This window comes from Eucalyptus grandis, chromosome 1 (assembly GCF_016545825.1).
Source record: "Eucalyptus grandis isolate ANBG69807.140 chromosome 1, ASM1654582v1, whole genome shotgun sequence".
NCBI classification, from domain to species: Eukaryota; Viridiplantae; Streptophyta; class Magnoliopsida; order Myrtales; family Myrtaceae; genus Eucalyptus; species Eucalyptus grandis.
This window is the reverse complement of record NC_052612.1, coordinates 45,511,051-45,531,743: the sequence shown is the minus strand read 5'-3', so window position 1 is coordinate 45,531,743 and position 20,693 is coordinate 45,511,051. Positions and strand designations below refer to the sequence as shown.

Genomic DNA, 20,693 nt, shown 5'->3' with positions numbered 1-20,693 from the left:
AAGAAAAATTTAATCTACAACCTACGCACATGATTACTCTGCCCAGCTAGTGATAATTCTTTTTTCTATTTACTTGGATTAGGCAATCTCCAGAGCATGCTATTACTGCTTAACATATTAATGAGATGCTACTAGCAATTACCCCATGCCATCTACTTTTCATGTATACAGTCCTACTCAAATATTTGGAAACAACTGCAGGTCACTAATGCAATCTTTAATTCAGATGACAAGCTATCATTAGCATAATACAAATCACCCAACCAACATCTACCTGAGATATCTTGAGCTTAAAAGAAGCGCGGCCATGCAATAATTTGCTAGGTTTCTCATAGGAATCGAATTCGATTCCATCATAGCTTGTCAACAGCGGGGCTTCATCATCACTGGTTTTCTCCACCAGTGACCCACTGTTAGCATACAAAAGTGAAGCAACAACCTACCAAAAAAAAAACAAAAAAAAAGTCAATTATTAACAGCACCTTATCTATGATTTTTTCCTTTTTCCTTTTTTTTTCTCTTATGATAGTTGTTTTTAGGTGGGGTTGGTGAGAGAGCGAGAGAGAGAGACAGCCACAGTAAGAAGCAAGAAGAAGCAAACCTCCATTTCCTTATTCACAATCTGGCCAAAGGCATCTAGCAAGACAACATCCAACGCAAAGTTCCTCCGACACGATGCCTGCAATTCAGTAAACCAGTTGTCACTGCATATTGGAAGAAGGCCGTAGCTAGAGTGGCACCTGACTTTTAAGGAGCAAATTGAACATTACATATAAGGAGTCTATTGGGTTTCAAAGAAGGAAGAACAGACTCATACAACCATGCTGAATGTAAAACACCATTGAGTAAGCTTTCTCCGCCCATCTCATTTCCCAGACACACTTGGAAGGAAAGCTATGACCCAGTCAGTCAATCATTAATATAAATTCATTTTGGATAGACAATTACAAGGAATCTCCAATTCGCAATCTTGCTTTGGAAGCACAACGGAAACAATTGGAAAAGCTGAAATTGCAAATACTTAAGCCATATCAGAAATTGATACTTTTTTCAAAGAGGCAAGCTTTAGAGCCAACTTTTTTCTATTGAAAGAAAAACAACAAAAAAAGTCGGAAGCTATTAACATAGAAATATCACTTCCTGACGTCACAGAAAAAAGATTCAACTTCGTCAAGGCAGTTCAACGACAATGCTTAACACTGGAGGTGACACTCAATTAGATTTTGTCAAAAAAAAAAAATGTAGGATTAAAAGGAAGATACAACGACTTACCTTTCCACCCACGATACTCCAGATACCATCACTACCTTCTTCTATGTCAGAAGGAGATGGCTTGTCAATAGCTAAGTGTACAGGTGAGTCCTGTCATTACAGGAAAATATTCATTAAAGAAATCATATCCACATGAATAAGGTCAAACAAACTCGACAGAAGGTACCTTATAATGATCCTCAATGGATGAAGAAGGGTGCAAGACCTTGGACTATATAAATAACCTTCTATACCATCATTAGTTCCACTGGTACTAACCAAACTTATTTTCCTTAAAAGGGCTAGATTCTCCATCTTTTGAGGCACTTAGGGGCTTCTCATCCACCACTTCCCCGTCAATGTGAAGCCGTAAAAGTTGAGACCTGCCATGAAGATAGAACTTTGAGCAACTTACAAAGGAAAAAGACCCTAAGAGTAAGAAACCTAGGAAAGACAATGACATCATAAGATTGACAAGAGACTTTCGGTTGAGCACCATTTATGCAATCTAAAATTCTACTTTATCTCTTTCATCCGACCAACAATGAGACATAGACTTACATGAAATTTTGCAGATAACAATTCTTGTCCAAGATCCTCCGGATAATGCATGCAATTAGTTAATCACAGGCACTCCAATGAATATGAATAGAATCATACTCCATGTATGTACTCTATAAAAGCTTGTTCTTTTCAGTCACATTGAAAGTGCAACAGTTCTACGTGCTATATGAATGTCCATCCAATACGCCTTACTTTTATATATTTGAAGATCATGCACCATTCATACAATTCCAATTACATCTGAAAATGATTGGTTAAAGGTAAAAAGAACAGATAAAATGTTCGGTAACAACTTGCTTCAGCTCGACAGCTCAAACCAATAAGTGGTAAACATGACACACATTAATGTGCTCAGCTATAGCCATAAAAATTTCAGCAGTTATCAACTCAAAAGGAACGAGCAGTTTAAAAACCATGTGTAGAAAGAGTAATTCGGACACTTGATATACATACCGACAGCCAACATGGACCCATTTTCCAAATGGAAACTCGCTATCTGAAGAAGCCAACATGGACCCATTTTCCCTGCGGTTTAAGATTAGTTCCACAACTAGCTAATGAGGTTTCATAAAATTCTACATGAACGTACTTTATGAGAAGTGAGAAAATTTGTGGCAACATCAAAAGAGGTTCTCAGAATCTGCATGGTACTACGCATGCTGAGGGGGAGAGCATGGACATATAACAATCGCAAAGTCCTATGAGAAAGTTCCTCATTTTGAGTAAAACGAGAAGGCATAATTCTTTTGTAGACCCACATGCTATTACATCTATCCAACACAACACAATTAATCATAATGCAATGGATAAAGGCATGGAAAATATAAGGAAAAATATCCATAATCCTTTGGCAAAAAAAAAAAAAAAAAAAAAAAAGAGATCAAAACCTGCTATCACCACATGTACTGGAAATGTTGCGTTGCTGTATTAGTGGAACAACACTTTAATTAAAATTGCCAATGCCATCACTAATAGAGCTGACACCAATAAACTATATCCGTGCTTTGGGGAAAAAATCCCAGCTTGCTACTGAGAATAAGCACAAAAAATTCTATTCATTAAAAGGCTTCAGAATTTTATAAAATAATAAAATATGGGCTCGTCATACAAGTGCGAGAGATAGAGATAAATGCATGCAGTTCGAACATATTGGTCAATCTTACTTCGTCTCTTTATCACACTGGTTTTCAGAATGTTCTTCCTAAACCATCTGACTATGCAGTTCTTATCAGGAAAAGGAAAAAGAAAAAGAAAAAAAAAGAACAATAAGAAGATGTAGGGGCAAGTGACATCATCGATGGAGTCATTTGGCACCTCGATGTTGACTCGTCTCATCCGGGGATAATATAGATCACTTTTTGGGCTCATCATCAACTAAAAGGCCAACCCATTATCCCTCACTGCCTCGGTCTGAATCTAGATTATCAACTGCAATTACAACCTGTCAAGGAAGGCCCTTATAAAAATTAAACCAGCCACCTCGCATCTAGCAATCACTAAACACTATCATAACAATGTTTTCATGATTTCAATTAACAAGTCGAGGACAGGTCAACAGGCTTAGAGCAAGACATAGCCTGCATATCATGTCCTACGAGAGATGCCTTATTCAAATTAAAAAGTCTAAGCGACCCTCGCATGTCCCGCTGAATAATATTAGGAACAAAGAGAACTCATGAGAAATAGTAAAACAAAAGAAAAACAAACCTCTTGTCTAAAGGAGCTTATCAATTCTTCTGAATATTCTTGCATCGAGAATACCTTCACCGCCACATCCTGCAATTGGATTAAATGCAGAGAAAGTTAAAATCCAAAAAAAAAAAAAAATCATCATCAGGAGATCGCATAGGTCTATACCAAATAGTGAGATAAAGTAAGAAGCCAAATGCATTGTTAGAGCCTTTTCGGAGTATGTACTACTGGCATAATGAATAGCCAGACCCAAGATTAAAGAAAAAAAACTACGGCGAAAAGCATACTACTAATGACTTTTCAGGCATCGCCGAACTCCTATAAAATCACTTCCGTCACCCCGTGGACAGAGAGAAAGAGAAAAAAAGAAAGAGAGATATTACCGGACAAGCCGGTGCCGGATCTCGGAGCCGGAGGGGGCGCGGTGGTTCGCTATCGAAGAGAGGGAGGGCAGACAGACGCGAGGAGAGAGAACAAGTAAGGGATGGACGAGTGGGGGCCGAACCGAGCCGAGGTGCGGCGCGGTGGTTCGCCGTCCGATTCCACACTCTTTCTTCTGTTTCCTCTTTGCTTTGCCGACTAGCTTCCTCCCTCTCTTTTTGCTGCTCTTGACTTTTCATATGGACCAACTCTCGGGCAATTCCGAACAGTCCTACGACATGTGTTTGGTATCTTTTGCAATGATGCACAATCACGGACCTTCAACGAACATAACTTCTCTAGCTTCAAAGCATCGGGGAGGAGCCTTTCTTTGGAACCGCAATCTCCGCTTGAAAACCGTTCAAGTTCGATCTCACTTAATTTCGGGCATCTCGTCACAAACAAATTTTGATGCTCCTTTAAGCTCGAAACATTGGATATCCTCACAAGCCCCTCCCATTCCAACACTTGCGCATTCGGAGATTCTTTAGCTGTCCAATCACATTGTCGAACTCAATCTCTCGCAAATTCAAAGTCGTAGAGCGTGCGACACAAATTGTCCAGGTTGGAGAATATTGACCATTCTATTGGGGCCTTCACACCTTGTAAGTTCAACGATTTCAAACCGGACGGAAACCCGGTTAGAAGCGTAGGTCGGCACAAGTTATTTCTAACTTCCAGAGCTGAGAAAGGGATCTCAAGTCGCTTGGACGCATGGTGGTATCGCAAAAATCCACGTACAACCACTGCAATTTATGAAGCCCTCCGAGATAACTTAGGTTTGGACGTCGACCTGTCCCGGTACAAATGGCAACGGTTGGTTCCTCACACAAGTATAAATGCAATCACTTATCATTAGATTATTTAAACTAGTGAGGTTCGAGAGATCGGGTGCCGCGCAACGATGGAGACTTTATCCTTAGGTTTGTTAAATTTGTGGGGAGGTCTCGGTAGTAATTGAAGCCTATTACAAAAACTTATATCAAGTTCTCTGAGGTTAAAGAGCTGATTGATTGTCTTCGGCAATCTACTAATCTTCGTGTTTGGCATGATCAGAGTCTCCAATCGAGATAGTCCTGTGATTTTAGGATTTTTGCCCTCAAGATTCTCCCGAGTCCCTACACTCTCTGGTAGCTCTCGTATCTTACTTTCCTGCAAATTCATGAGCTGCAACTGTCCGCCAATAGAATGGGGTAATTCTTCGATAGGTGTAGAAGATAAATGCAATTCGAGTAGCGATTCTAATCCTCCAATGGAATCTGGTAATGCACTTACACTAGTATAATCTAAATTCAAATAAACGAGTGATGTCAACTTTCCAATGGAATCAAAAGCTCTACAAAGTTGCAACACCCACTTAGAGACATATGCTTCAAAACTTGTAGCCCTTCTATTGAGGGTGGAAGTTCTCTAATGCCATCCTGTTTTTCCACCTTCAGAACCGACAAGGATTTCATACCATCAATTGCGTATGGTAATAGAGAAATGGGTGGAATTCTCTGTAGTGGACGATCCATCCCATCTAATTCCAAATACTTCAGGTGGCCTAACTGATTAATAGAGCTATCAATTTCTTCCAATCTCGTACAATTTTTTAGAACTAGTCTTTTCAAATTCAGGCACTTAGAGAAGTTGGGTGTCCTCTTTAAATAATTGCAGCTTTCTAGATATATGACTTTCAGGTTATCATTTACCTATAAAACAACCAATTATTAAGAAAAATAATGACATAGGCAAAGGTCAACTCAATGTAACAAATGCATACACACATAAACGAAAAATAATGCATTATATGAAATTGTACCATGCATGCTCCCCATCCATTCCAGTCTTCCATAATATCACTCTCTGAAAGCTTGAGAACAGTCAATTTCTTTAGACGTAAACCGGTGGCATGTAGTTCTGAAGGGCAATGACGCCAACAGAGCCATGTTAGATTAAAGAGAAGATTTTTGAAGTCTCCGACAAAGTTTCCTCCATCCAATTCAAGGAACCTTAAACTTGGCAGCCTGGAAAATTCGCCACTCGTAAAATTATGCTCGTCATCAAGTCTTGTGAGTTTGAGTGCTACAATGTTTTTTGTTCCCTGATATTTTCAGAGTAACACGTTAGCAACATGATTGAACCATTCAGAGCAAGTGCTGAATATCAAAATAGGGAGCATGTATATAAATTCAACTAATAGTATACCAAGTTATTCTGAATCACATTTGAGGCAGTCTTCGGACACCACAGCCTACTGCGCTCCTCAGGATTCCTAACGCATTCTTGCTCGACAATCTCTCTTCCAAGATCTCCGAGTTGATTGTGCATCCATAATCTATCATCTTCATTGACTTTGATCAAAGACAAATGAATGAGGACATTGAGTCCAAAAGATGTGGAAAAAATTACAAGCTTTCCACATGTAATATGCGTGGATTCTTTTTCACCAATGAAGTGACATGCAATGTCGAGAAAAATTTGTTGTTGCGAGAAGTCCAATTCTTCATAACTTATCAACAACTTTTTCTTGACTTCGGTGTTGGGTATTGTTTGCAACTTCTTCAATGTGTCTTTCCAAGTTCTCATGCTTCTTAAATGAAGAAATGAACCTATGACCTCCAGTGCCAATGGTAGTCCTCCACTAGTATTGACAAATTCACATGAAATATTGACGTAATCACGTGGAGGTGAATCACTTTTGAAGGAGTGCTTGCTAAATAGTTGAAGAGCGTGGCCTAACTCCATTATCTTCATTTCATAAAAATAGAAATCTTGGTGATTAAGTGGGATAATATTGTCATCTTGGTAGTCAGTTTGGGGAGCTAAGAAATGGGTGTTCCTAGTTGTGATAATAATTCTGCTTCCCGGCCCAAACCAACTAGACTCACCAGCTAGCTTCATGAGCTGATCCTTCTTGTCCATATCATCAAGAATAAGGATGACTTTCTTATCATGAAGTCTTTCTTCGATCATGTCCCTCCGCTCATAAGCATCAATAACTTTTGAATGTTGAAGACCAAGGATGTCACGTGACAATTTCTTTCGCAAAGTTAAAATATCATTTCCACGGATATCTAAAAGAAAGCTGCAACTTTGGAACTGGGAAGAGATACGTTCAAAGATAGCCTTAGCAAGAGTTGTTTTACCAATACCCCCTATCCCGTGAATCACCACAAATCGTACATCAAGAGTGCCTAGGCCTAACAACTTGATAACGGCTTCCATCCGATTGTGAATTCCCACCAAATCATCACACCGGTTTCTCGCATAGGTGTCAACTTACAAAACTTCTTCCGGAGCAACAGCTATAAGTTTATCTTGGCTGCCATATAAATAATGCAATGGTCTCGGTTTGAGAAACCACAAACATGCGCAGAAGCATAAATATGTGAAACCAAAAACTTTGATTGTTAAAATTAAGCATAGATGAGCAGTTCATTTCAAATTCAATCCTACCCAAATTGAGAAGAATTTTGTCATCTTCGAAACATTATAAGGGATTTCCATAACAAGAAATCCCTTTAGCATCATGGAACTATTACAATTCCTCCACAATTTGGTCATCAAGTCAAATCATTTCCTTCCAAGAATACATCTACAATTCCTCCACCACTTGCTCCTCAAGACAAATAATTCTCTGAAGATTGTATCCTGAATCGTGTCTCTTGTAAACCTAGTGCTTAGCCTATATATATTCATTGTGTTGTATAGCAATAAGTGCATAGAAGATATTCTCTTGAAATATATAGAAAATACAAGGCAATGTTGTACCATAATCTTCTTCTTCTATTCAGCCCTCTTTTACCATTTTAACATGGTAATTGCTTTTGCGAGTTTGTACTTTTACTTGCTTAACTAGACAGTCATTTATAATAATTGGATCCTTGCTTGTGTGTGGCAGATGCAGATCCTATAGCAATGATGGAATTTTACATGAAAAAAGCTGCTCAAGAGGAAGGAGGAAGAAACCTAAACAGTCAAAAGATGAGATGCCTCCACCTGCTTCCCTCCAAGGTTGGTATTGTCTCTTATAACATATGTTTTCTAACTCTGGGTAATTTTCTTTTAAGTGTCTATTCTGCATGGTTTTTATCAATTTTCAGCTCATGTCATGTTTTCCATTGTAGCTCCTGCAAAAAGGGGTCATCACATGGGTGATTACATTCCTCTAGAAGAGCTTGAAAAGTTCCTATCAAACTGGAATGATGTAGCTGCACAGAAAGCAACTAGAGAGGCTGCTGAGAAGGCTAAAATTCAGGCTGACAATGTTGGCCACAAACTTCCGTCTAAGATGGGATGGAAAGAAGGTTCTTTCTCTCTCTGTCTCTTACCATGACTGTAGTTCTTTTTAATGCCATAGAATTTTTCTGTAACCATTCAGTATGTCTGGTTGGATGCCTATCGTAGCTCACAACAGCTTACTTTCGACTTGGTTTTACTGATGTGTGCTTTGTGGTTTTGCTAAACAGTCAGCTTTTTGTTTATTGTGGTTTCAGTAGTTCATTGGTCAGTTGTAAATTCTGGCTCTGAATTCACATTTTGAATGTCAATAGTTTTGAGTCTACTGAATGTCTTTCTGAATCACGGGGTCAATAGGTTGCTTAGTTCTATCTAATACCCTATATGGAGAATTCTCTCGATTGTAAGCTATGGCTTGTAAAACAGGGAGGGTCTGGGAGCTGAAGTGGGATTTCCAACCCAATATAACAATATTTAGAATTTGATGTGGGGTGCAGTTTTGAAGAGCTTTCAGATGGTCAAATCAGCGAAGGTTCTAAAGTGCGATTTGGCCACCAAAACTAGCTCCACAGCCAAGCGCATGAACCAGACAGTAGGGTGAAAACAATGACCAAATAAATTTAGAAATGAAAGTATAAAAATTGTTAATTACCGGAGATCTTTTAAGTTCAGTCCCTTGATTGCAGCGACCTCTTTTAGGGCCTCCTCCCACTGCTTGGCCACAATTTTGCCAGACTGGTTCTCATGATTTTCTAAGGCCTTGCCGTATGATCCAGTTCTGAGCTTAAGATCTGATGCATCCACATCATAGAAGATGGGCAAGATCACCTTGCCACCTCTCTTCCTATGCTCCACCATGTGTGCAAGCTCGCGAAGACACCATTTGCTAGAAGCATAGTCTTTAGAGAAGATCGGTATGTAGATTTTCGAAATAGAGATTGCTCTTAGAAGCTCGCCTCCAATCTCTTCTCCAATACGGAGCTCTTCGTCATCTTTGAAGACGCGAATCCCGGCCCGAATCATGGTCTCATAAAGAGAGTCAGTGATGGTTGAGCGAGTATCGGGCCCTCTAAAGCTCAAGAACACCTCGTAATCCCACGATGAAGATTCACCACCAAGGGGAAGAGACTTTCCTTCGAGACGTTCCATTCCAACAATCTTTGGCTGCGGAAGTGATATCAAACTGCTCGTTCGAAATTGCAACTTTCCAGTTACCTTGTGCCTGTTGGCAATTTATAAGAGAAACGGTCGACTGACTTTTTTTGTCCCAACACAACTGTTGACTGATTCAGGCTCACCGTAAGTGACAGCAGATGCAAAGAAAGATCCCTACTGCGCGCTTCCACGAGATCCCTTAGCTCAGACAACTGTTCTTCATTTGTAGTTTTAACGCACCTCCTAATCCAGAGAACCAAGGAGAGCCCGATTCAGGCTCACCGTAAGTGACAGCAGATGCAAAGAAAGATCCCTACTGCGCGCTTCCACGAGATCCCTTAGCTCAGACAACTGTTCTTCATTTGTAGTTTTAACGCACCTCCTAATCCAGAGAACCAAGGAGAGCCCGTGTTTTTCGTAGTGTTTTCTTAAAATATATCTGAGTCGATTTGGGGAAGTCTTCAAATTTCTTCAAATTTATTAGGACTAGAGACTAATTCCCTGAAAAAGCATCGATTTTTAGTGGAGCATGGAGCCCAACAGGAGTTGAAATGAAAAACGAACAACTAAACCTGAGTGCATGTAAGACGAGGCCGGGAGCGAAGGCGAGCCCGCGACGGCAAGAGACGGCCAGAGACCGAGGGCCGCCACTCTGTGATGCTGCAATAATCGGCGACGAGGCTGTAGTTGCGAGGGAGGAAGGGCTGGAGGCGAGGCGGTGACCGAGAGCAAGCAGAGATCGAGAGGAAGAGGAGAGGAAAGGCGTCGTGCGGCGAGGAGGAGGAGAAGAAGGGTGCTGCGGTGTGCAACCGGACCGGATCATAAATTTTGATTTTATATATAATGTGGTTTACGAGGCTGTAGTTGCGAGGGAGGAAGGGCTGGAGGCGAGGCGGTGACTGAGAGCAAGCAGAGATCGAGAGGAAGAGGAGAGGAAAGGCGTCGTGCGGCGAGGAGGAGGAGAAGAAGGGTGCTGCGGTGTGCAACCGGACCGGATCATAAATTTTGATTTTATATATAATGTGGTTTACGAGGCTGTAGTTGCGAGGGAGGAAGGGCTGGAGGCGAGGCGGTGACTGAGAGCAAGCAGAGATCGAGAGGAAGAGGAGAGGGAAGGCGTCGTGCGGCCGAGGAGGAGAAGAAGGGTGCTGCGGTGTGCAACCGGACCGGATCATAAATTTTGATTTTATATATAATGTGATTCTTAAACCGCTGCGCACGCGAATCTTAAACCGTTGAACACGCGATTCTTAAACTGTTGCGCACTCCAAAACCGAAATTCTATAAAAGCACACGGGAGAGCCCACGGTCCATGACAAGCGGATCGCCCGAACCGAACCGTCCCGACCCGACCCGACCCGCATCCGTTCCGTTTCCCGCTCCTCTCAAATCCCCCTTCATTTTGAAAGTTGCAGGTTCGGCCATGGACGACCGGTGAACAAATCTCAGCAAACGACAGCAGCGACGAGGAAGAGAAAACGCTCTCTCAATTTCTCCTCCGGCGGCGCGGCGACAGATGGCTCCTCCTTCGTCTTCCCTCCGAACCTCCAGGCTCTCGAAGAGGACCCCGAGGACAACCGCCTCTACTCGCAGAGCCCCGTCGACATCGCCTCGCTCCGCTCCTCCGAAATCGAGGAATTCGTCAAAGGTCCGCTTCAACCCGCGCGCACACCGCCGCAATCGACGATGAGTTTTTTCGCGAAAAGTTTTTGTTTTTCGCTGAGGTTGGTGTCCCCGTGGCTCTCTCGCAGGCCTGTCGTTCGATCTCTCCGACAAGGAGCTGTTCTGCGTGGAGGAGCAGGACGTGTTCGACCGCGTGTACTCGCTGGTCCGCAGCTTCTCCGGCCTTGCCCCGCCCTGCAAGCTCAACGTCGCGGAGAGCCTCAGGTCGAACCTCAGCGTGCTGCTCCCGAACATCGACTCCCTCGCGCGACAGGACGACGACGGCATGATCCTGGACCGCATCGGCTCGCACCGCAACGCCTTTAAGATATACACGTTCTTCCTGCTCAGCATCGTGCGTGATGAGGAAGCGAGCGTTGGCTCCGGCAACAGTTCGAAGGTATTGAGCTCGTCTTTTTGATTTAGATGATGACATCGGAAGGGCAAGCACGTCGAGCCGATTAAGCGTCTCTGCTTACTTTAATTGAATTGGCGCATTCCTTTTCACCAAATTTCATGGTTATCCATTTGAAGTTCCTGTTTAACCTAATTGGCTTGCTGCCCATTCCACTCATGTACAAGAAGGTTGTCAGATATCGCCATTGGTGTCATATAAACATGTATGTTATTTTGCTTGTAAATTGGATAATTATCATGTGAGAGTTTCAGTGAGGTTTTGGATCGTGGGTTCAGGTGGCAGCAACCGCAAGGAAGAAACAGCCTCTGAACTCTTGGAACTGGGAACAACAGAGGGGACGGGTGCTAAATCTAATTGCTAACTCCTTAGAGGTCAACCTTTCGTTGCTCTTTGGGTCATCGGATCCAGATGAAAATTACCTCTCTTTATTGCAAAGTATGTGCTGAAATTGGCCAAGTTAATTCCTTTGAGTTTGTCTTTTAGGTTTCTCTTATGGATTGACCTTTGTTTCTGGTCACTGCAGAAATGTATTCTCAATGTTTGAAAATGCTTCGCTCTTAAAAGACCTCGAGACGAAAGATGCTCTCTGTCGTATCATTGGGAGTTGTGCCAGCAAATACCATTACTTAGCACAATCATGTGCTTCAATCACGCATCTGATTCACAAATATGATTTTGTTGTCACCCACATGGCCGAGGCTGTTGCAGGGGCTGAGAGAAAATATGCTGATGGTAGCTTGGCCAGTTCTCTAATAAGAGAGATTGGAAGGACCAATCCAAAAGACTATGTTAAGGACACTGTAGGAGCTGAAAATGTTGGACGTTTTCTAGTTGAACTGGCTGACAGGATACCCAAGTTGATATCGACCAACATTGGAGTGCTTGTATCACATTTTGGTGGAGAATCTTATAAAATAAGAAATGCTCTTGTTGGAGTTCTAGGAAAGCTGGTTGCAAAAGCTTTTAAAGATGTAGAGGGTGAGGTTAGTTCTAAATCTGTTCGCCTTCGAGCAAAGCAAGCTATGTTGGAAATCTTGCTGGAAAGGTGTAGGGATGTCTCAGCTTACACTCGAAGTCGAGTTCTTCACGTCTGGGCTGAGCTCTGTGAAGAGCATTCTGTTTCAATCGGAGTATGGAATGAGGTTGCAACTGTTGCTGCTGGAAGATTGGAGGATAAGAGTGCCATTGTCAGAAAATCAGCATTAAACCTAACTTATCACAATGTTGCAGCATAACCCTTTTGGTCCGCAGCTTAGAATTGCTTCATTTGAAACTACACTGGAGAACTACAAGAAGAAGCTAGATGAGCTTGAACCCACTACCCATGAAAATAGTGTAATTAATGGTTTATCACCTGAAGATTTATGCAATGCCGATGGAGAAATTGAAGATTGCAATGCTGAAACTATGTCTCAGGAACAACAAAATAGCTTACCTGATAGTTGTTTACCCCATACAGAAGATGCGGTCGCTAATAAAGATAGTTCTGTGCCAGATGTTGGCAACTTGGAACAGACCAGAGCCTTGGTTGCATCTCTTGAAGCTGGATTGAGATTTTCTAAGTGTGTATCAGCCACAATGCCGAATCTCGTACAACTGATGGCTTCATCCTCTGCCACTGATGTCGAGAACACTATTCTGTTGTCGATGAGGTGCAGACAGTTCCAGATTGATGGCTCAGAAGCCTGCTTGCGTAAGATGTTGCCATTGGTAAACTTCTATCCTCATCATTGTTTTGAAATTATGGAAAAGCTGGTGGTTTGGCATAAATAATGTGGAACCAGCTTTTTGATGAACTTGGCATTTATAATCTTATACTCTTGTAGGTGTTTTCTCCAGACAAATCCATCTATGAAGCTGTGGAGAATGCCTTTATTACAATTTACATAAGGAAAACCCAGTAGAGACAGCTAAAAATTTAGTCGATCTAGCTGTTGACTCTAACATAGGTGATCTAGCTGCTCTGGAATCCATTATTGGCGCCCTGGTATCAAAAGGAGATATAACAACCACAATGGTATGTTCATTCTCTCAGCTCTATAGATTTTTTATTGAGCAGTTGAGAATTACTTTGTTATTACAAATCAATTCCACTCCTTTTGTCATGAAAACTAGAGGCAGTTATCCTGTCTTCTAGTTAAATTAATCAGTTTATAAATTTGTGGCTGCTTATGATAGATCATATAGATTCATTTGGACTAGTGAAATGGTTGTAGCGGAACCCTAGAAGAACCTTTATAGCAATAACAGGATACGGTGTTGGAGTTCTTTTATCATCATCATCGTTATCCTTTACTACTACTATTACTACTACTAGTATTGTTATGGTTATTTATCAATTTTATTGTAACTGCTAAGTATACATCAGGCTTATGACTCGATGTTAGCATGTAGAGTTGCTTAGTCACGTACTGTTACTTGTTCCTTCTTCTTTTTTCTCGTTCTCATGGATGGATAGTGAATAAACTTTTGATTAGCCATCTGCAGCACAATGGGCTTTTAAAGTTTTTCCCTGAACTTCTGCTTTCTTACTGTGGCATATGTAGATTATTCCATTATTTGGACACTGCGTAGAATGTTCATGTATCTTATGAATTGATTGTCTCAGGAAGCAGTATAGTTAACAATTTGTTTAAGAGTTACAAGCTTAACAAAAGTCTACACTCTAGGTCCATATCATAGTTCGCAAATGTAATACTGCATGATAATTAGCATTAGGACCAGCATGACCATTTTGATGTACTCTTTTATGCTAATTTGAATTAATTTTAGGTGGAGTAAAAAGACGTGATGGTGATTGGCACCTTATAGTAACAACAGTTGATTGTTAATGCAATATACTTTTGGTATCTAGCAATAGTTTAGGGATTTGAGCCCTCTAGCTATGTATCCTTTTCTGGAATCAGAATCTGAATACAGGCAGGAAGCAGATTGGCCATATATATTAAGAAAGGAAAAGAAAAGACTGGCCATTTTTTAGGCTTTGGTTCGTTTAAGTATTGGCTTTAAATTTTCATTGCATCTCCTTTGCAGCTACAGATTCCGTAATTGACTTGAAGTTACCATTTCCAACTGGTTAAAGAAGGCTTTTTATTTTCTCTGTCATAAAAACTGTCTTTTATTTGCTTGTGGGAGTTTTGAGTAATGTTTGGTTATAATTCTGTAAAAAGAGACTAGTGATTGAATGTGGAAAGTAAAATGGCCATTGTGTTGTTCAATTGCCTTGCTTGAAAAATTCTAATGTGAGACTATCTTATCTGCGATCTCTTCCCCTTAAGGAATTATAAATTAATGAGACCTACTTGCAGGTTTCTGCTTTGTGGGATTTCTTTTGCTTTAATGTCAATGGAACTACTGCAGAACAAAGTCGCGGTGCTTATCTGTGCTTTGCATGGCAGCAAAGTCGTCTGCTGGCATCCTCAGCTCTCACATTCAAGACATCATTGATATTGGATTTGGACACTGGGCAAAAGTGGATCCTTTACTTGCAAGAACAGCATGCATAGCTATTCAAAGATTGTCTGAAGAAGACAAGAGAAGACTCATGATGAGTAATGGTAGTAGGTTGTTTGGTATTTTGGAAAGTTTGGTCTCTGGTTTTTGGCTACCAGAGGACATATGGTACGCTGCTGCTGATAAAGCAATAGGTGCCATATATACACTTCACTCATCACCAGAAACTTTGGCAGCTGAACTGGTCAAAAAATCTCTCAATTCTGTGTTTGATGTGAATGGAGGGGATGAAATACAGAAAGATATTGAGAATTGTAGCACAAGTGGCCTTACAACGATTCAAGTAGCCAAGCTAAGTAAATTTCTTTTCGTTGTCAGTCACGTTGCCATGAACCAACTGTTATATATTGAATTCTGTGCTTGGAAAATCCGAAAACAGAGATCCAAAAAGGAGAAAGCTGAAGCTGATGGTGTGGCACTTGGAGAGAAACCTAAGGTGAGATACACTGCAGATGTGATTTTGAAGGATTGGATGGTGATAATACTGAATGTACACTCGTAACCTCAAATTTTTGTGATTGAGAGCTTCTCATTTGTCTCCTCCAGGAAAATGGTATTAGTGCTGAACTTGGTCTGGCAGCTTCTGAGGATGCATTCCTTGATTCACTAGCAGAAGGAGCAGAGTCAGAAATCATTTCTAGCAGTTCCTCCGTGAAAATTTGATTGGAAGCTGTGCATCTTTCCTATCGAAGCTCTGTAGAAACTTTGGTTTGATGCAAAAGGTGCTTGATAATTTTTTTATATCCGTTTCTGTTTATTTGATGAAAACTCTATTTAATCATATGCAGCAGAGGTTCTCCGTGCTCTATGAATCACTAAGATTTAATATTCGGGTTGGGTTGTTCTATTGCAAGCATAACTTTCTCTAATCACTTGAGAATGGATTAAATTAAACAATGACTTATTGTGCTTACCCCACTTTCAAGTGGGGACTGTAATTACTTCCTTTTCTCCATTGCTCGACTGGACTGGAATGCCATCATGAGGTTTTATTGCATGCTTAACATTTGAATCGTGCATTTTTGTCTACTAATCGCCCGGGAAACTCACTAAACCTTTCTACTTTTTCAGTGTCCTGAATTACAAGCATCCGAAATGCTTGCTTTATGTCGGTTTATGATAATAGATTCAAGTTTTTGGTATGGACTCTCTCTCTCTCTCACTCAAGATCACCTGTCCATGGTCTATAAGTAGTCCTTGGTCATGTGTGCTTGTCTAGAGAAATGCACTTATGTCTGACATCTTTTGTTTATGATGATTCCAGTGATGCCAATCTCCAGCTTCTATTTACCGTCATTGAAAATTCACCATATGAGATTGTTCGTTCCAACTGCACCATAGCACTTGGCGATTTGGCAGTTCGGTTTCCTAATTTACTAGAACCATGGACTGAAAATGTCTATGCTTGGTTACGGGATCCTTCTCTATCTGTTAGGAAGAATGCTGTTCTTGTGCTCTCCCATCTCATATTGAATGATATGATGAAGGTAAATGGACAGATCCTGGAATATCTACAATGATATAAGTATTATCAGATTCATCATGATTGGAAATGCCATTGCTTGTCCAGGTGAAAGGTTACATAAATGAAATGGCTGCGCGATTGGAAGATGAAGATGACAGGATTTCAAGTTTGGCTAAACTATTTTTTAATGAATTGTCTAAAAAAGGTAAAATATGGTATACACGTGATAAAATGTATTATAATTATGAAGATTTACATGGTCACTCCCTTTAATTTCTTCTGATAATTTTTCTCTTCATGGTGCAGGAAGCAACCCGATATACAATCTACTTCCGGATATATTGGGCAAATTATCCAGCCAGAATTTGAAGAGAGAGTCTTTCTGCAACATTATGCAGTTCTTGATCAGTTCCATCAAGAAGGTTTGCTTTGCCTAATTCGTCTAGAGAATTCTCTATAATCAAAACATTGAATTTATCATCTTTCGAAATTTTAGGACAAGCAAATGGAAGCTCTTGTCGAGAAGCTATGCCACAGGTTTGGGGGGAGTGACAGGTGGGTGCCAAAAAACTTGCTTTTTATTTGTAAATTTATGGCATGAAAAGCGTCACTGAATCAACATCACCTCAGCCATAAGATGGTGGCTGGGTATGTGATGATGTGGTATATTGTAATCTTTATCGGCCTTTGGGTAAAGTGTTGAATTATAATTGTATGTTCTTTTGTATTTCACCTTTGGAGTTCCTCGTGGCATGATTTGACCAGTTGAATCCCTAATTTGGGCAAGAGAGACATGGAGGTTGTGGAGACTCATTTTATCTTTTGAGAAACTTCTCCTGCTCTCAGTTCTGCTCTTGGAGTAGATCACTTGGAACTTGATTTTCTTTGCACTTAAATAGGTGATGGGAGGAGTTTTAAATTTCTTATTACATGATAACTTTTTATCATTCTCTGTGGTTCCAATGCAGATATCAGGCAATGGGAATGCATCTCTTATTGTCTTTCTCAGCTGGGTTTTACTGAAAAGGGACTCAAAAAGCTCATTGAATTATCTAAGACTTATGAACATACGCTCGCGGAGGACTCCGTCATGGATCATTTTAAAAGCATTTTAAGCAAGGTACTTATTAGTAAAATATCTGCTTCTAGTATGATACTTTCCTGTTTGGCTATTCATATCTTTGTACACTTTGCTTGAAGCAGGGGAAGAAGTTCGCCAAACCAGAATTGAAAACATGCCTCGAGGAGTTTGAAGAGAAACTTAATAAAGTCCATGCTGAGAAGAAGGAACAAGAAGTTACTGCAAAAATGCTCAGGCTCATCAAGAGAAGATGGGTAGCTTGGAAACCTTTTACGTCATCTTGTAGTTCTGGAGTGGAAGGTGTGGAAGTTGACTCAACTGAAGGTTGGTGTTTGGACATCTAGGACGTGTGCTTGTTGTTTTCTAGGCTCACAAGTTAGATGGAAGCATCTGCATCGTATGAGTTTGGTCAGATTTTTGTCATACTAGTTCAGGATAATATTGTTAAGCTTGACGCATCTTCTATGTTAGTGTTGTTGTGAAAGGCTGAATAAGCCCGAGATAGAGAAGTTTCAACGGATCACCTGTCTTTGTGTGTTCTCCTAGTAAAGTGTCATGGCTGCAGTTGACCAGAATCAAACGCCCTAAAATTTCATAAAGTCTAATCTAGATTATTGAACAATATGGAGGCCGTTGCCAGATGACCATGTTGTCTAACGAATGGTTGAAGTTAGCATATGGTTTTCTGTTCTTCCCTAGTTGAGGCAAAATCATGAGAAGGTGGGACAAGTCAACCTGTCAATTATCATTTGGTAGTAAATCAGCCAGGTGAGATATGGTTTGTAACTCGAAGTTTTGTTTCTGCTACATCGACAATGTCAGTCTCAGTAATGCAACCAAAAAAAAAAAAAATGAATGCCATGAATGTGCATATGATTCTAAGCATTTCTATAGTTCCGTGCATCACTGTTGTTTGTAATCTTGCAGCGTTGTATACATGAAAATCTCATGACTGGGACAAATGATGTGTTTCTTGTCCCAATGACCCCGCTAGTGGGAATAAATGGTGTTAACATGAGTTGGATGCTTTGCTGCACAGTTGTATATGGAAATAACTTCTGATTTTGTTATATTATGCACAGAGGGAGAAATTACTAACGCATCAATAGAAGATACCAAGGGATCTCTCAGTGGTAATCCGAATTCTACCATTGAATCAGAAGAATCTTCGGGTGCTTCCAGTGAGGTAATAGAATCAGAATCAGGAGACATGGAAATTCAATCGCCAAAAGTTGTCGTGAGAGGTACTGCAATTTATCTGGCTTTCAGTTAAATTTGTTTGTAATTTGCCTGCAAGAACATAAGCCGCGTACTTCGTCTTTAACTTTCAATTGGATGTATATACGTGCCACGTACAGGGTCCAAATCCAGAGCCAAGGAAGCCAAAACTAGGGGTGAAAGTAGCAATGCTTCCACATCCACAAGAAAGAATCTCAGGGTAAAGCGAAGGTAGAGTTGCACTCTTTCAGTTCTTGTCCCTGCATTTCTGCAAGTACTTATTCGTGATAGTCACAGCTTATACCCACATGAATTGTTCGAATCTAATGAACTTATTGTTTAACCAAAATTAATATCATTGAAATGGTGATTATTCATTAGTCTTTGGGCACAAAAGGGGAGCAATCATATCGACTTCCTATCTTGTAGCTCTTTTCTGATGTGCTGTCAATTTATGCCTTTTCCGAATCCTGTAAGTTTCATGTGGAAGGCTAGAGGCAGTGATTTTTAGAGAGCTGGCTTGGCTCATTTCCTTCTCATTTCCTATAGTCAAGGAAATCAAGCCATGACTGTTTTTTTTACAACTATACTGCCAACCTAATGTGCTTTCAAATCTGCAGGTCAAAAGAAGAGATGTAAATTGATTGGAGCATTTCACCATCGGTCAATTCAGAGGGAGGGAAGCCATCATCTTTGTGGTGAGACCTCTTCTTGAATATTTGTTACAATGCGACTGCGTAGCATGTATCTGTATGTACAAATGAGATGTTTCCCTTGATATTGAGATGATCCAAAGAACTAACAGAATGTAAAACGATTGGTTTTACTGCTCCATCTTCGATTGCGCTCTCTCTCTCTCTCTCCCCCCCAAGCGAGATAGTGAACTAGCCAACTAAAGAACATGTGAGATAATAGATGTGAGTTGACTTACTAATCATAACCCGTTCGGGGAGCTGAGCCTTTTGACGGCATTTGCAGCTGCCATGTAAAAAGGACTTTCTTCGTATTAGCAAATCTATGAAGAAATTGATCCCATTAAAATAAATATAAATTTAGTGGTCAATCTAATTTTTTATTAATTTATTGACACATTTATGATATTACGACTCTTGTTTATGGTGAGCGAATTGCTGGCTTTTCTTATTTTTTATCATTTTTCGTTTGTCTTTCTTAACAACGCCTTAAATTTATTAACTTATATGTGAACTAGCCTATCTTTCTTTGAGTGACTGATCAATTTTATTTTGACTAAATTACTAATTGATTTTTGATTATCAGCTCTCATTTTTAGTTATTTGGAAATGTTCATTTGGTCTTTTTTTAGATCTATCAATTTTTGTTATTATTTACTATGTCATATTTATTTTTCTCACAAGCACCATTAATCGCTATCTCTTACATATACCAATAAGGAAGAAGACCCGTGTTTTTTTTTTTTTTTGGTACAAGACTATCAAATTCTGCCTAATGACAAGACCGTTTTTTAATAGCGACGGACAATGAATTAAATGAAATGAGATCCGTCCCCATTGTTATAGATTATAGAAAACTATACTTGCAGCTATAAATTAATTAACTAAATCCACGATAACAATGAAGATGACTTTTGTAAGAAAAAAACCAAGTTCACCCTAAAAAATGCGTTTCCATATCATCTAAAAGATGAATTTCGAGTTCTATATATGAATAAGAATCAAATTGAGAAAAGATTGCCCGTGATCTCAAGATAAGTACACTAATGGTGCCAATAAATTGTGTACGACGCTCACTTTGATGCCAAAAGTTTCCACTAGATCACTTAAGTGTCAAATTGGAGGAAAATCGATTACTTTGGTCCCACCGATGACATTCCTAGAAAAATGATTATGTCGCATTTTGCCGTCCTCACAAATATAACGCAGTTTATTTTATTTTATTTGGAGATTGAAATTAGGGTTTTTTTGTCTCGTTGTCGCTCGGCCACCGTCACTTGGCCGCCATCTCTCGGCCACTATCACTCGGCCGCCATCCTCGACCTCCATCGTAGTTGC

General features: G+C 40.2%; 3 protein-coding genes and 1 long non-coding RNA gene across 4 annotated transcripts; 1 reads left to right on the top strand and 3 right to left on the bottom strand.

Annotated features, from left to right (window-relative positions):
• Window positions 1-2,271: 2,271 nt before the first annotated feature.
• On the bottom strand, window positions 2,272-3,594 carry LOC120294828. The gene is made up of 3 exons (XR_005552165.1): window positions 3,523-3,594; window positions 3,130-3,256; window positions 2,272-2,340 (listed from the first exon to the last, which is right to left on the bottom strand). It is a non-coding gene; the product is annotated as an uncharacterized LOC120294828 (long non-coding RNA).
• Window positions 3,595-5,237: 1,643 nt separating this feature from the next.
• On the bottom strand, window positions 5,238-7,137 carry LOC120286303 (TMV resistance protein N-like). Its single transcript, XM_039299685.1, has 3 exons — window positions 6,118-7,137; window positions 5,732-6,013; window positions 5,238-5,621 (listed from the first exon to the last, which is right to left on the bottom strand). The coding sequence occupies exons 1-3, from the start codon at window positions 7,135-7,137 to the stop codon at window positions 5,238-5,240; spliced, it is 1,686 nt and encodes a 561-aa protein (XP_039155619.1).
• A 694-nt stretch (window positions 7,138-7,831) lies between these two features.
• Window positions 7,832-10,419, bottom strand: LOC104428767 (TMV resistance protein N-like). The gene is made up of 2 exons (XM_039315501.1): window positions 8,804-10,419; window positions 7,832-8,042 (listed from the first exon to the last, which is right to left on the bottom strand). The coding sequence occupies exons 1-2, from the start codon at window positions 9,298-9,300 to the stop codon at window positions 8,012-8,014; spliced, it is 528 nt and encodes a 175-aa protein (XP_039171435.1). The 5' UTR covers window positions 9,301-10,419; the 3' UTR covers window positions 7,832-8,011.
• Window positions 9,858-18,898, top strand: LOC120287034 (condensin complex subunit 1-like). Its single transcript, XM_039299679.1, is given in 21 exon segments — window positions 9,858-10,024; window positions 10,722-10,954; window positions 11,058-11,368; window positions 11,662-11,825; window positions 11,910-12,597; window positions 12,599-13,096; window positions 13,213-13,276; window positions 13,279-13,403; window positions 14,695-14,758; window positions 14,761-15,335; window positions 15,446-15,554; window positions 15,557-15,621; window positions 15,971-16,038; window positions 16,164-16,386; window positions 16,470-16,569; window positions 16,671-16,786; window positions 16,861-16,912; window positions 17,333-17,484; window positions 17,568-17,769; window positions 18,528-18,689; window positions 18,804-18,898. Coding segments are annotated over 21 exon segments (4,233 nt in total).
• Window positions 18,899-20,693: the final 1,795 nt, after the last annotated feature.